This window comes from Cydia strobilella, chromosome 1 (assembly GCF_947568885.1).
Source record: "Cydia strobilella chromosome 1, ilCydStro3.1, whole genome shotgun sequence".
Lineage (NCBI taxonomy): Eukaryota > Metazoa > Arthropoda > Insecta > Lepidoptera > Tortricidae > Cydia > Cydia strobilella.
The window spans coordinates 32,855,167-32,871,543 of record NC_086041.1 but is presented as its reverse complement, the minus strand read 5'-3'; the positions used below and the strand labels follow the sequence as shown (position 1 = coordinate 32,871,543).

At 38.4% G+C, this 16,377-nt stretch overlaps 2 protein-coding genes across 2 annotated transcripts; both read right to left on the bottom strand.

The window, feature by feature from the left end:
- Positions 1–224: 224 nt before the first annotated feature.
- Positions 225–1,237, bottom strand: LOC134747626 (histidine-rich glycoprotein-like). The gene has a single exon (XM_063682230.1). It carries the CDS (start codon positions 1,106–1,108, stop codon positions 323–325), a length of 786 nt encoding a protein of 261 aa, XP_063538300.1. The 5' UTR covers positions 1,109–1,237; the 3' UTR covers positions 225–322.
- Positions 1,238–10,353: 9,116 nt separating this feature from the next.
- Positions 10,354–11,318, bottom strand: LOC134747618 (histidine-rich glycoprotein-like). The gene has a single exon (XM_063682215.1). The coding sequence runs from the start codon at positions 11,185–11,187 to the stop codon at positions 10,462–10,464; it is 726 nt and encodes a 241-aa protein (XP_063538285.1). The 5' UTR covers positions 11,188–11,318; the 3' UTR covers positions 10,354–10,461.
- Positions 11,319–16,377: the final 5,059 nt, after the last annotated feature.

Sequence of the window (16,377 nt, the reverse complement as noted above, 5' to 3'; positions counted from 1 at the left end):
CTTGTTGCTTAAAATAAATTAACAGACAAATGATTAAGACAATGTTGTGTCGATAAATTGCAAGTACCAGTACTAATTGTCACTTTCTTGTTTGATTTAAAAGTATTCATGATTTCGAATAGAAAAAACCCAACATTGTCAAATTTATTTTTTGAAAATACTCGTGGTAACACTACCAGTATTATCTGAGCTGTGATAACACTTGTAAATTAAAACAGCATTCGTACAATTTCAACAATATTAGTTTATTGACGTATACAATAATGTATATTGTAGTAAAAAAAATAACAAATTATCTACGCATAAATTAAATGACTTTGGTTTAGTGTCCCTTCTTGTGTCCCCAGTGCTTGTGGTCCTCGTGACCGCCCTTCTTGCCATGATCATGATGATGGTGATGGTGCTCGTGGTGGCCGCCCTCATCATGGTGTCCCTTGTGTTCGTGGTGGTGTCCTCCCTTCTCGTGATGGCCCTTCTTGCCGTGGTGGTGCTCGTGGTGACCGCCGTGCTTGTGTCCCTTGTGGAAGTGACCGCCCTTCTTGTGGCCGTGCTCTTCGTGGTGACCTCCGTGACCCTCATGGTAGCCGGATTCTCCATGTTTGTCGTGGAAGTGTTTGTCTTTCTTGAACTCGTCTACTTTGTGGATGCCGTGGTGTCCCTTGGTGGAGTGTCCCTTGTGGTAGTGGCCTTTCTCTTCGAAGCCATGGCCCTTTTCTCCTTTCTCGCCGTGGTGGTGTTCATGATGGTGGCCGTCGTCGTGATGGTGGTGTTTCTTGTGTCCGCCATGCTCGTCGTGGTGTCCCTTGTGACCCTCGTGGTGGTGGTGGCCCTTCTTGCCGTGCTCGTGATGGTGGTGGCCTTTGTAGCCCTTGTGTCCTTTGCCGCCATGGTCGTGGTGGTGGTCCGCGTGGTGCTCGTGTCCGCCGCCCTTCTCGTGGTGGTGGGAGGCGGCGGGCTCGAGGTCGGCGGCGCGCTTCTCGCGCAGGTCGCGGCCGGCGGTGATGGCCACGAGGGCCACCAGACACACCAGTACGGGGATCGCCTGCATGCTTGCGGCTCGGTTGCGTTCTGTTGTGACGGGGTTGCCGCGTCCGCGTTTTATAGACATTGTGGCTTGTTTTCTCGGTGTCGCTGTTGGGCAACGAATTGCAGCCGGGTTCCGGTGGTTGCGCTCATATTATTGTCAAGGTCAAGCAAATGCTCTAACAGTTTATTGACAAGATAGATTGATTTTATTTAAATAAGAATGGTCTCTCTTCTCTAAACAAGAATTCTTAACGAGACGTGTGTATTATTTAGGTATGTGGTCTCTTTTAACAAAGGTTTTACAATTAGTAGTAACTTGTAGGTAATTTGACCATATTTGGCACACAATGAACCCAGGGAAGGTTATTACAGAACGAGAACAAGTACCTACTTAATATCTTACAGATAGCATTTTAATTAATTAGGTACTTATAGATTATTACTCATTTTATAATTTTTGTTTATCGAAATAATTGTTGTTGTTTAACAACAGGCTATAGTCTATAAATTAAACAGAATACACAACTTTCCTTCCAGGAAAGCCGGGAAATTTCTAGTTATTATTAAATAATCAATAATGCTGTTATAAACATCAGCATGAAGTTCTGCTTCAATAAAGGCTGTAAATCCCATAGCAATCATAGCATACCGAGCTCATCGCTGCCAACCAGTATTATAAGACGTCGACTTGTGACAACAATACATTCGGTATTACCAATTAATACTGGATTTAAAGTCACCAAGTATCTACATGTCAAGTGGTTAATGGAGTTATATGCTAATAATCACATCATTAGTTAATAAATCCCAGGATATAGGCTTAGCCTAGTTTGGTTCTTGGCTAATAAATTTGTTCTAATTTTTATTAGGATGCCTTTTCACTGAGGCGGAGATGAAAGGAGACGTGTGGGAATCATCCAATAGCATTGGTTGTAATTCAGCTGAGCGGAGAAGAGATTTGGATGTGGAAAGGCAGCGTTACGCCTGCGGTAAGGAAAACGCAGTGCAAGCGATGTGTTATCTCACATATGATTCCATATTATACAACCAGTGTGTGATCTCACATAAGATTCCATATTGTACAAGGCGCTTGTAACGAGCTATATATCTGCAAGCTGCATGCGGATGGTTACTAAAATTTGGGAAATCTCGGGAATTTCAGAAAGCAATCACAAGAAATAAAGAAAGTAAAGATAATAGAAAATTTCGTTGCCCATACAAAATTGTGAGAAGTTACCGAAATTATTCCATCTGGAAATTTTGCAATTGGAGGCTTTCAGACGGCACATTAATAAACCAGAAACTGGGTTTTCCGCCTATCGTCAAAGGTGCGAATCGTCAAATTACGCTTTTTGACAAAGGCTTCTTTGGTCCAAGATGTGGTTTGCCAAAGTCGTGATTCGTCAAAACATTTTCGTCAATGGTGAGGTTATCCAAAGACGCGATTCGTCAAAATACGCTTTTTGTCAAAGGCTCGTTTGGTCCAAGGTGAGAATTTGCCAAAGTCGCGTTTCTTTAAATTCGTTTCATGTAGCCACTTATTCCTATCGAACCAACTGGTTGATCAGATACATATTTTGTAAAAAATATTACCAAGGGTATATATTACCAATATTTGAGAAATATGAGCTATCGACTGAAAGTAAGGATTATGCTCTGCCAAATGACAATGGTCTGACCATAGGCAGAAAACCCCAGAAACTGCCGTAATTAACGCTACCTATGCGCCCGAGTTCTACACTCGGTAGGCGACAGCAGTACCGTACCTGTTAGGAAGCATCGAGTGCAAGTAATTTTGTTTGAGTTGCAGCTGCGCCTGTGCCCTTTCGCGGCTAAATACCTGGGATATAACCGCCAACACTGAAGTTCGCATGTTGTGGACATCTTTCTCTGTCGCTCTATTACGCCTTAATTGGTGTAAAAGAGAAAAGCCCCCAATTTGCGAAATTGTGTTCGAGATAGGCCCTCTCGTGCCTTAATCGCTACAACGTTCTGTTTTGCCTGGGGTGGTGTGTGGTATAGCTTGTCATCCAATTCCTTGGCAGTTATAAGTAGTTGAAGACTACCGCCCAAAGTGCGCATAAGTCTTGGGCCCTGATACAACTAGTAATCGAATATCACGGTTTCTGCACAATTTCTAGAAACACCACGAAATATGAACCACCACGATGTCATATACTGAAGGCATTTACTGTGTGTGTGGCGAATACAAAAGACGCCAGATTGAATCACGCTCCGGTCACTTTTTCTTTAGTAAATCACTACATAGTATAAAACAAAGTCGCTTCCTGCTGTCTGGATGGATGTTTGTCCCTATGTATGCTTAGATCTTTAAAACTACATAACAGATTTTGATGCGGTTTTTATTAATAGATAGAGTGATTCAAGAGAGAGGTCAGAAATGAATTTATCAGGGGATCGATTAAGGTAGCACCTATAGTTGAGAAAGTAAAGGAAAGTCGATTGCGTTGGTATGGCCATATCCTTAGACGTGATGATGACCATTCTGTTAAAAAGGCCCTAAATATACCCAACCAATCCCGAGGAAGGGGAAGACCACCCAACACCTGGTGGTCAGACATGCAGAAAGAGATCCGGAAAGAGAACCTGAGTACGCAGACAAGCCAGAACAGAGCACTCTGGCGCAGACATACAAGGAGACCCGACCCCAGATAAACTGGGAAGAGGGACAGGCCAAGAAGTGGAGAGTGATTCAAGAGGAAGGTTTATATGTATAATACATCAGCATTGCACTCGTGCGAAGCCGGGGCGGGTCGGCTAGTAGGTAATAACAATCATGTTTTTAGAAATAACATGACATCAATTTCCAATCCAGAACTGAACAAAACCTGCAAGTCCTATAAGATAATTTACACTGATATTCAGAATAGAGACAGAAATAAATATGAAAGCTGTTTAAAAAAGAAAAAAAGATTTATGCAATATTCTGATTCTAAGTATCAGTATATTCAGAATATCAAGATTGTATTTAAGTTAAAAGCTTGTAGTTATCAGAACTCAGTATAGACACGTATAACTATCATTTAATTTACCTCAACATGAGCCCGCCGGTGCCGCACATCAAATCTGGATTAGAGGCGGCTCCGGCTGGTTGGCTGGATTAAGGGCGTGCGAGCTCATTGCCCCGAATATGTGCGCAAATATGACTTGTATTTTATATTGGGCACAAATTTTATTGAGAGTAAAAGGGTTTGTTCCTTAATAGGAGGCATAAAATCAGGAGATTGGGCGAAAAAAAAAAATGGCACGCCGTTCAAAACATGCGACGGAAGATGCGTCGCGCGGGTCTTTACCTTTTATCTCAATTACCCTGAACATAATTAAAGGTACTTCTGTTTAAAATTTTGCTCGTCATATTGTCGATTCAGTCTACTAGTGTAAAGCTTAGCCCAAATCTAGATTGTACTCTAATTTCAATGAGTTTACTGTTCTGCACGTTTGTTGCTGCAATGTTGCGCACACACAAACATGTTGGCGCGTCGGTTTACTCACTGTTCCGACCAAGCCAAAATAACTTTGTTCAGGGCGTACTGTCAGGCGTTCTACCGTACCGTCAGCTGTGGTACCATTACACGAAACGATCGTTCAATAAGCTTCGAGTACAGTACAACAACGCGTTTCGTGCAATGTTACGGCTACCGTGGCGGTGTAGTGCATCTGGCATGTTCGCCGTGAACAGAGTAGATGACTTTTACGCTATAATGCGGTCATATTAAACATTATATAAATTTTCACATTTATAAGATAAGTAGGGTGAATACTGAATACTTATATACATTCTAAAAAAGTTACATACTAGTAATCTATATGTGATGTGATGCTAACGCCAAAAAAATCCAAAACCTTAATTCTAATATGCGCATGTAGAATAGTTCTGTATTTCAGGCAAATATGTAGAAGATTTCGAGTACATATGAGAGGTTTAAGTAGATAAAACATGCACGTGAAATCAAATTCTGTATCCACCATTGCATTCTTAACAAAAAAACAAAAACTAACCTAACTTACAACATGGAAAATGCAAATGTAACATTTCTACACATGCACTTTTAGCATATCGATGTCGTTCGTAGACGAGACTGGTATCTCCCTCGGGAGGTTAAGGGATGACTCGACTAGTATCTCTATTTGTAACATTTTCAACCAAAAGGGTACTTATTGTCGCTTGTCAGTAAGGCGCTATTTATAGCTTCAATTAGAAATCAACCTTATCGACAAGCGACAGTGTGGTACCTTTTGGTTGAAAACGTCACATATATGCAATTGCTCACTTCGTTCGGGGCGCGAACACCCCGATGTATAGTGTTGCGCCTTGCGCCGCAGAGCGTACCGCGGTATTGTCTTTATTGTATAGCGACAGCGACATTCGTGGCTACGGGAACATAAAAAGGCAGTTGTTACTATTGAAACTGTTAGTTGGAAGTTAGAAACTCTAATCTGACTGAAAAAAGTTGTATTATTTACATTTTTAAGGATAAAAGTTCAAATATTTTCGTATCATCATGCCTTATCACAAGCATGTGTTAACCCTTAAAAATTTTCGCATAACTGACGCAAAAGTCCTAGGGCCTTTTTATGAAAGCTTGTAAATTGTAACAAGAACGGAAATCTTTTTTTAAATAATGTAAATAAAGAATATTTATTGATTTTTAGGATACACTATAGCAAAGATTTAAAGCAAACTTCGTGTTAAGTCTAAGGAAAAAACGTGCCTTGGAAATCATGAATATTTGATTCTCGAACAGATGGCGCCACCACGTTTTACCACCTTTGGCCTATTCTGGACTAGATGGCGTTGACGGTTTTGCTTGTTATTTAACAATTTTAACGCATATCAGTGAAAGAACATGGGTCAAAATCATATAAAAATAATAAATGTAATCATTAATCCATATATATAGGTAAATACATTTTATGGTATTTTTAAGCGTTTTCATTTTTAGTTTTAATCGTGTGTCGATAGATGGCAGTGAATTTACTGTGGCTACAAAATTCACTATGACAGTACTCCTCTATCCTATATAATGCTCTTTGACGATAGTTACAGTAGGTACGACTACGCCACTAACAAGATTCTCATGGACTGGAGGGCTTCGTCACTTTTTCTTTAATATATGACATCTATTACAGTTTTTAATTTATATATAGTAGTGTGACTACTTAAAAAAACACAAATCAAAATATTTAATAAAATAATTTGATTTGTTCCCAAACTTGTTCAAGATTCTCATGGCGTTACTTATGACAAATCCTCCTCCCATTTTACGTATAATTATTGACATCTTGAGATGAATATGTATATTTGCCGCCACACGAATGTAATATCTCCGATCCATTTATCATGCTTCTGTCTCCTGTCTATGTACATATGAGAGGATGCCGAAAATGTACAGATATTTACTCATTGCTGTGTTTGATCAAACGTCTCTATGTAATATATAATTTCATTATTCATTTTCCTTCTCGGGTTAGGGTTTTATACAATATACATAATTATTATTGTATGATTCTTACATCTGTGATTGTTACCCTTCAAGGCGACATACGGCCAGTAGTGTCTACGTACTTATGTTATGTCACAGGGCGGACACGCTATACATCAAAAATCACTTGCGTTTCTATGTGTGAACGGCACGTCTGTACACGCGTCATGCGTCATAGTGCTAGTAAGTTGTTTAAAAATAGTACTGAACGGCCGGCAAACGGCCATCAATCTGCTGTCGCGGGGCGAGGTAATTTGAGTCGGGGCGGGGCGGTGCGTGACCGTTATGTATGATAATACTATTACTTATTATGTGGTTATGATATGTTTAAAATTGACAAATGAATTCGTGCATATGTTTGAAATTTGAATCGAGTAGTTTGTACTCATAAGTAAGCAAAACGCTTGAAAACATTTAAGCTGACTAATTACGTAACTGTAAAATGAAGTATGAAATGTCAAGTGTGTAGCATACCGGATGAGGTCTGCACAATAAAACATTAAAAATTAATCGATTATCATATTTATCATCTAATTCACCAAAATCTGATAAATAGACACTACGGTGGAACACACATGACGGAAAGATATTCCAATACATATAGGTCTCATTTTTTGCTGTGTTTGTGACAACGCTCTACAAAACCGAAATTATCTAACAGTCTCTTTTCTAAGACCGATATTTATTGCCAGATACTAAAGAAGTACACTCAGTTTAGTCTAACTGTTTAAAGAGTTGTTATTAAAGCTTAATTTCGTTCGAACACTGGAGGCCGATTCTGAATCCAATTTGTTATTGATGCATTAGATATACGTGCACATAAGTGCAAGTAAGTAAGTAAGCGATCGCCAATGTCGTATCAAAAGAAGATCAAAACCTTGACAAATTGTTAAATCCGAGGTGGCCTGCTGGACTATAAACTATAAGCCATGTGTTACCGTCGGGTATCTCTCGAAGTCTGGACGCCCACAAGCCCGACTTACCGGGCTATTGATACCACTGGCCAGCTTTAAACGGTTTAATGGATTGTTCGTATTCTAACTTGATTTTGTTTAAAGCACTGCCCAGCCTGATTTTGTGGTGTTTTAGATTCGATTCCTCGAAGGAAATCTATGAAATTGTGTTAATGCATGTCGCTAGTTCGAATATTATTTTTTAATCTGAATCAAAATTATCACAAAAAGTTCTGGGAATGCCTCGCCTAACGCCTTATAGATTTAATGTCGATCTTCGGAACTTCCTCATTAATTATGTAGATCCCTAGAACTAAATCGGAAGTACCAAAATGATAAAGATAAATAAAATATATTTAATAGAACTAGAGATATCGAAAATATTGTCTTCGGTAACCGCGATAGTCATGAAATAAAACGATTTAAACGGATTTATCACGTATAGTAAATTTTAAATACATCCCGACGTTTCCGTTAGAGATATGGAGTTTGCCGAATACGATTAGGCCGAATGTCTGGTTCATTTCTAACCGAACCGAACATTCGGCCGAACTATTCGGTTCATTTTTAAATTCCAGTAAACCATTACGGAAATGCTTAAATTACGTTACAGCTAAAGATTAGCCGCTACTTAGGAAAATCCCTAAAAATAAACAAGTCAAAAGAGTACACGTCGTAATACTACTTATGTGCTGCGACACATGCTGAGTGTTACTTCTAATATACCTAGATTTAAGCCTGTTTTAATGTTGTGTTTCAAATAAAAGCGTCATTCATTCATTCCAAAGATAGATATAACTCCGTAATAGATGGATACAGTCTAAGGAAAAAACGTGCCTCGAAAATCACGAAAATTTGATTCTCGATCAGAGGGCGCCACTAGTTTTAGCCTACACTCGTATAGAGGGCGTTGACGGTTTCGTTTGTTATTTATAATTTTAACGCATATCAGTGAAAGAACATGGGTCAAAATCATAAAAATAATTAATGCAAATAAAAAAAAAACATTTATCCATATTTAAATACATTTTATCGTATTTTTATAAATATTTATTTTTAGTTTTAAAGTGTGTCGACAGATGGCAGTGAATTTACTGGGGTTACAAAATTTACTATGACAGTACCGCTCTAGTATAAGTTACTCTATGATTCATTCAAAGGGCAAGGGATTCGCAAACAAATTTTCAACCCTCGCCAAATAAATCAAAACCAACCAAATTCGGCACTGTCCGCACCGTAACCGAATAATTTGGCCGAACATTGAAAAACTTGCCGAATATGCCGATTACCGAATAATGACTGAATATTTGATTATAAATATGTAGAATATTGAATGAGCATGTAAGTGAATTTATCTGGATGATAATAGGTTTTATGTAGTTAATCGTATGAGGTGCATATCGATATATTTATTTATATTTAAAGATACTATGGCAGCTTAACTACCAATAAATATTCCAATAATCGGTTTATCATAAAACCTTAAACTAAAAGAACGCAAGAATTTCAATAAAAATCAAGCATAATTCATAAATAAGCTGACTAAGTAATAATAGGCAGTTTAGTTTCGCCGGGGCGTTTTTAATTTAATTTAGTGCCCTTTGCCACGCGAGGTCTTGACCCCTACGGGCACTTACGCACCGAAAGCCGATATTGACCTGTTAATGTTTTTTTATAACCAGTTGTTTATAGAATAAGTATGCATTGAATCGAGTTTATTCGGGCCATTCTACTTAGGTTTTCCACACTTCCACAGAAAGGACCCTAATTAGGTTCTTATTTCCCAATTTTATTTAAAGTTGTACATACACAATTTTATTTTCCAAATTGGGTATTTTTATTTCATTTCTTACTCAGAATCACAAGCTCTTTCGAACCTAATAAAAAAGTGTCCTAACATTTTCATACATTTTTCGATCTTTTTATTCCGTTACCGTCAGTCTATGAAATATGGTAACGCAATGGAAATACAATCTTGAGACACTTTTGCTCCTATTACAGTACTTAGGTCCGAAAGGGCTCGTGATCATAAGTAGAAATAACATAAAAATTACAGTTAACTGGTCTTTGATACCTCTGCCCTTTTCATGAAAAAACGGTATTTCTATTTATCACTGCTGCTATGTCATTTTATTATTAATTTCTTATTAGTTTAGAATATTACGTAACATAATTTTGACATAGGTAATTAACTAATTAAGTACAATAGGTACCTACTAGTTATATAACGAGTAGATAATACTTGTTGTTATATCACAAAAGAAAAAGTTATCCATTAGCAGAATAAACCAGAGCCTTTTACAAGGCTTTATTTAATTCTAGATTATGAGCGATTACATAAAAATGATTGTTCCTAATACGATTTAATACGATAAAGGGGTTTTGTGATAGTTATCATGGGTTGATTAATTGATACAGACTTTTCAGCTTGGTTTACCGGATTCGGGTAGAAGTGATAACGAAGCTTGTTTTTGATTTGCAAATATAGTCAGCAAGTGAATACTCGTATATATAATTTTTATTATTTACTTTTAAGTCTCATGGACTTATGGAATACTTAAATGGTCGTAAGAAAATGTTGTTTCAATTACCCATAGTTCTTAAATCCACATTATTTAAGTGATTTGTATTTGCTACTCTTTTTGGAAGTGTATGGAGGTAAAAGCGTGCATGCGTTTTATATTTTCGCTTTATACGACATGTTCTATTGACTCGATAATAATTAACCATTGTTATCAGGACGTGAGCACAAAATTGAAACCCTTAATTAAATACCTGTTTTCAATATTACGTGCAGGTATTATGGGATTTTAATTTTAACATTGTTTAATTTATATTTGTGGAAGGTAGGTAGCAATAACAGGTAAACGTATTAAAAACTTTTATATTTCATCTTTGTATAAACATAACAAATATTTACAGTCGTTAGAAAAAAATCAACAAATAACAACAGTTTTGGGGTTAGCGAGGGCCACGGTTTAGTGTCCCTTCTTGAAGTCCCAGTGCTTGTGGTGCTCGTGACCGCCCTTCTTGCCGTGATCATGGTGATCATGATGATGCTCGTGGTGGCCGCCCTCACCGTGGTGGCCCTTGTGGTGGTGGTGGTGACCGCCGTGCTCATGGTGTCCCTTCTTGCCGTGGTGATGCTCGTGGTGGCCGCCGTGCTTGTGTCCCTTGTGGAAGTGTCCGCCCTTCTTGTACCCGCCCTCGTGGTGGTGTCCGCCGTGGTGTTCGTGGTGGCCTTTCTCGCCGTGATGGTCGTGGAAGTGCTTGTCCTTCTTGAACTCGTCGTGTTTGTCAATGCCGTGGTGTCCCTTGGTGTCGTGGCCCTTGTGCCAGTGGCCGTGCTCCTCGTGGCCGTGGCCGTGCTCGCCCTTTTCTCCGTGATGGTGGTGGTGATGGTAGCCGTCGTCGTGGTGGTGGTGCTTCTTGTGCCCGCCGTGTTCGCCGTGGTGTCCCTTGTGTCCCTCGTGGTGGTGGTGGCCGTGCTTGCCGTGGTGGTGCTCATGGTGGCCCTTGTGTCCCTTGTGCCCCTTGTGGCCGCCCTCGTGGTGGTGGTGCTCGTGGTGCTCGTGTCCGCCGCCCTTCTCGTGTTTGTGGGAGGCGGCGGGCTCGAGGTCGGCGTCGCGCTTTTCCCGGATGTCCCGGGCGGCGACGGCGGCGAGCGCCGCTAGACCTATCAACACTACCACGCTAACTCTCATGGTTAGTCAACTGAAGTGAGCTTGTTGAGTGATAGCTGCATCAGTTGCAATGTCCTTTTATACCGATAGCAAAGCGGTTAGGAAAGTTTGCGTCGCTTAGTAGAGTCAAGGTTACTGTAATGAACTCTTAGTTAAATTTAGTATATCCGATAGAGAACATCACTGGAAAATGTATCAAATCCAAAACATAATAGTTAATAATAATACAAAAGTGTATTTTTAAGCTGCGCTGCTGGTTCAGAGAAAAAACTTGATGATTGTGTCTAACTGAATGTTAAAGAGAACACGTAACATGTAATGCAAGTCATGCAACATCTCTAGGTACGATGTTTCGAGATTACTTTGTTTGATAAATAATTTTTATTTTACATAAAGTTTACATTATTATTGGAGACCCTACTTTTGAGTTTTAGTATTTCTTAACATTTTTATATCGATAGATTATGTATAACTATAAGCCAAAATAACTGTAATGTTATAACGTAAATCTTGTAACCGTTTATTCTTTATAAGTATGTAAGTACTCGTACCTACTAATAGGTAGATATTTTATGTGTAGTTATGATGACGTGAAATAATTAACTCGTGGGGTCATCCCGACAACCATTCCACGGAGTTATTGCTTGACATATATTTTTTAATGTTTATTGTATGTAATAGTTAACAGTGCACTTTTAAGAAGGTTAAATAGCCCACCATAACTGTTTTAATTAATTAATTATTTATTGTCTATAGTAAATATAAAATTATGTTTACCATTATTTTATAAAATATAATTTCACTGAATATTTTATTTTGTAAAAAATATTTACTCTACCTCTACCTACTCGTAACACATTTATATTATTTAAAATACAAAATTAACCCAACTTATACGTACACATTTTTAAACTATTCACTAAAAAGCTCTTACTGTTTCAGAAGAAAAATATTTAGAGCAAAAAAGTTAAATGAAATTCAGCGATATTAAATATTTTAGTTGTATTCCCGCTAATTAAAATAAAATTCCGCCTAAGCGTGAGCCGGACTCGCGTCCCGAGGGTTCCGTACCGTCACACGATATTCTGAGGTTGTACAATAAAGAGGATTTGTATTGTATTGTATTTTGCAATGGTTACCTAATTATTTTGCCTTAAGTCATTAAGTCCGACTTTTTTTTTATTTATTTTTATGAAATAGGAGGCAAACGAGCAGATGGATCACCTGATGGTAAGCGATTATCGCCGCCCATGGACACCCGCAACACCAGAGGGGTTGTAAGTGCGTTGCCGGCCTTTAAGATGGGAGTACGCTCTTAACTAACATAACTTTTAAACTAATGATGTTTTTCATGCGTTTCCTTCACGGGTAAACGTCGCCTTACCGACGTGCCGACGTTTTTCTACCCTCGACAGGTGATGGAAAAGTTCCTAAAATTGCGAAATTTCCACATTGAAAAATATTGGATACGGTATATTTTTGTACGGGGATCGAAATTTTTGTATACAAAATGAAAGTTTCCTTAATTTCTTATGCAACTTTCCTGAAATTTCTGAAATATTTTCCAGCTTATTTGAAATTGTCTAAAAACTTGCACATCACATCTGTTTTGCAGTGGGACGTTTTATTAGCCTATAAAAGTGTCCCACTGTTGGGTAAAGGCCTTCCCTCTATTGTTATTGTTTCAATTTTCAAATTGGCTTGTGTGATTTGACCGCGGCAAAGGCAAAGTGATGCGATCATGCGATGTGTTTACGATGCGGCTCTTAGATAGGTGTTAATTCACTGAATGCTCCGGTTGTAATTTTGGCAAGATTTTAAAAATCCTAAATTTATAATGTTATTTCTTATATAGAGAGAGAGGTCTCTGGTCGGTCCCTCATATCTGAGGATTGTGGTCAGTATCAGGGTTGCATCTGGAGCGGACGATCTGCTTCCACCGGTTTCTGTCCAACGCGTCTTTGACGACCGTGTAGAAACACGTCGTTTACACGCCGTGTACCCGGTCGTTTATATAGGTACCTAAATGGAATAAAAACCGGCCAAGTGCGAGTCGGACTCGCGCATGAAGGGTTCCGTAGCATTACGCAAAAAAATCACGTTTGTTGTATGGGAGCCCCACTTAAATATTTATTTTATTCTGTTTTTAGTATTTGTTGTTATATCGGCAACAGAAATACATCATCTGTGAAATTTTCAACTGTCTAGCACTCACGGTTCATGAGATACGGCTTGGTGACAGACAGACGAACAGACGGACAGCGGAGTCTTAGTAATAGGGTGCCTTTTTTACCCTTTGGGTACGGAACCCTAAAAACAGACAAATTTAACTAGAATTACATTACCAAAACATAATTTGTCTCCTACATTGCTAAAACCCAAGCATACCTTACGAGTAAACCTTTGTTAGAGATGTCTGAGCTGTAAAATACTTTCAAAAATGACAGGCATACTGTTGTATCCTACTATACAACAGTATGCCTGTCAATTTAAGAAGTCTAAACACAACTGAATTAAGGAAGAAAATGACAAGCTTTCTATTAGAACATTGTTTTTATAGTGTCAAGGAGTATATTGAGCACAATAATGCGAATAATTAATATTACATACTTATAATAATCAAATTCAATATAAATTTTATGTAACGTAGTTATAATCAACCAATGTGATGTATTATATGATACTAGTCCAAGTGAAATATATTAATCGTAATTGTAATTGTTATTGCATGCATTAAAATTAAATTCAATAATAGAATTATTTTCAGTCTAACATATGTGCTAGACTGATAATTAATTGTTATGTAGGGACTATAAAATTTGCGCATCGTTTAATCACGATAGAATACTGTTCAATATACTACAATAACATCCTGTAACTAAAATTAAGTATTCTTGCAAATAAATGATATTGATTGATTGATTGAAAATATTGTTATAGGTTACCATTCATGAAATAAAACAATTCGGGATTCATTCAAAACTCAATGTAAACCATATAATCCGGTTAAATTGTTTCGGCTCACGTGTGATCCAAAACTGCAATAAATAACGTTGGGCACTCCAGCTTAGCGTCGGCATAGATAGATCAACGGCTCAACGTGCCCGAAACACGGAAGCGCTCAGTTACTAAACTCAGTCACCGTCCATGGACCATGGCGGTCAAATAACTTATGGTCGTTTATTTTTAACAATCATCGCCGATTTGCGAATGTCTTGTTTTAGGGTGGATCAACTTTTTCTGTTGTTGTTCTGTCCCGTGAGCCAGGCGAATGGTAGCATAGTTTGCTAAAAGAAATGTTGTTCTACTCTTTACTAATATGCTCGCTTAAAAGTCTTTGCTTACGGTGGCGTCGTTGATCGGGTCGCCACTTTCCCGAATGAAGGTTGAGGGAGACGATGGCTGAGATACGCGTCATACTCGTGAACGGGTGCTGTTTGTGGAGACCGGTCTGTTTAAGTTTACACGGCTTCATTTTACCTATGTAACTTTACTTTTGAGTGGCATTAACGTGAGGCACTTCATTCGGTTCTTGTCTGTTTGTCTAATTTAATATCTTGTCTTTTTATTAATTATATAACAGTTCAAGTCTTGGAGACTCTTTACATCTCTGGATAATTTGATGATCTTTTTTATTATTATATACATTTTATCTCTGACACCTAGAGACTTTTACATCTCTAAACAATGTTAGTACTTCTGTTGTTTGTATATCTTTTTATTAGCTTTTTTTGTGTAATTTGACATTTATATTTATGTAATTGTTTTTTTTTGTAATTTTGGGTTGATTTTATTGTTTGTAAAAATTGACATGTAAAAGTGCCCCTGTGGCCTATTTGCTGAATAAATGTTTGATGTTTGAAATGTTTGATGTTTGTTTGATGTATGCTAAGTAGATGGCTTGTTACGGAGCATATGGAATACAAATGCGAGTTTCGTTCTCATTTTAAAACTACGTGTTGGATTGTAATGAAACTTTACACATACAATGACATGAGATATATCTAGGTCTGTAATTAGTTTAGCTCTAGTATATTAAACAAACGAAATAGAGCAAAAACAAGTTTTGTATGAAAAACTTAAATTCGCTATTTTTTTTTTACTATGGTATCTGAAGCTACATATACTAATTACAGATCTAGATATACAAAAGTACAAAGTTTCAGAGCAATCTAGCTAGCCGTTTTAAAATGAGAGCAAGAAGAGAGTCAGCAAGTTCGGTTCTCCATACCAACGTAGTTACGCACGTTTGTACGGAGAACCGAGGTTGCCGGGGACTCTTTAAGTCGGGGGCCGAGCGGCCGTTCGCAGATTGAATGCAGCCGGATTTGCATCCCGAATGCAGGTACTGGCTATTACTAGCCAGGGTGTTTGTTTAGGAACTAGTGTTGGTTAAGACTCGAGTCCTTTGAGTCCTCTGCTTTAAGACTCGAGTGCGTTTTCAGACTCATATAATTCAGTGGAAGCTTGAGTTCTTTTCAACTTGTTAGTGACCCGAGTCTTTTATAGAGACTTGTGCCCTTTTCAGATAACCAAATTTTTAGGGTTCCGTACCCAAAGGGTAAAAACGGGACCCTATTAATAAGACTTCGCTGTCTGTCTGTCCGTCTGTCACCAGGCCGTATCTCATGAACCGTGATTTGAAATTTTCACAGATGATGTATTTCTGTTGCCGCTATAACAACAAATACTAAAAACAGAATAAATTAATATTTAAGTTGGGCTCCCATAAAACAAACGTGATTTTTTTGCCGTTTTTTGCGCAATGGTACGGAACCCTTCGTGCGCGAGTCCAACTCGCACTTGGCCGGTTTTTTCTAAAAATAATCAAAATGCATTCATTGTCTTCATGTAAAACTCATAGTTTACATACACCATACATTAACGCTTATTTTCTATACTGTACTAGTATTTAGATAAAACGTACAAAACTGTTGACGGAGTCCTTATTTGGAGGGCCGAAGCTTGGCTGGTTTTAGTGTCGCGCTGACCGTCGGTGCGGACTGCGGAGCGATCCGAACCGAACCGACCGACCGACCATTTGTATGAAGTTCATGTCCGCGTGGACAGTCTATCGCGTGGACCCGTCAGCTTTACTCTAAAACGCTCACTGAACTTAATATATAGGTCCGGTGCAGATCGGTCAGCACGACACTAAAACCAGCCTTAAAAAGACATAATAAAGGACTCGACTCGGAACTCATTTAAAAG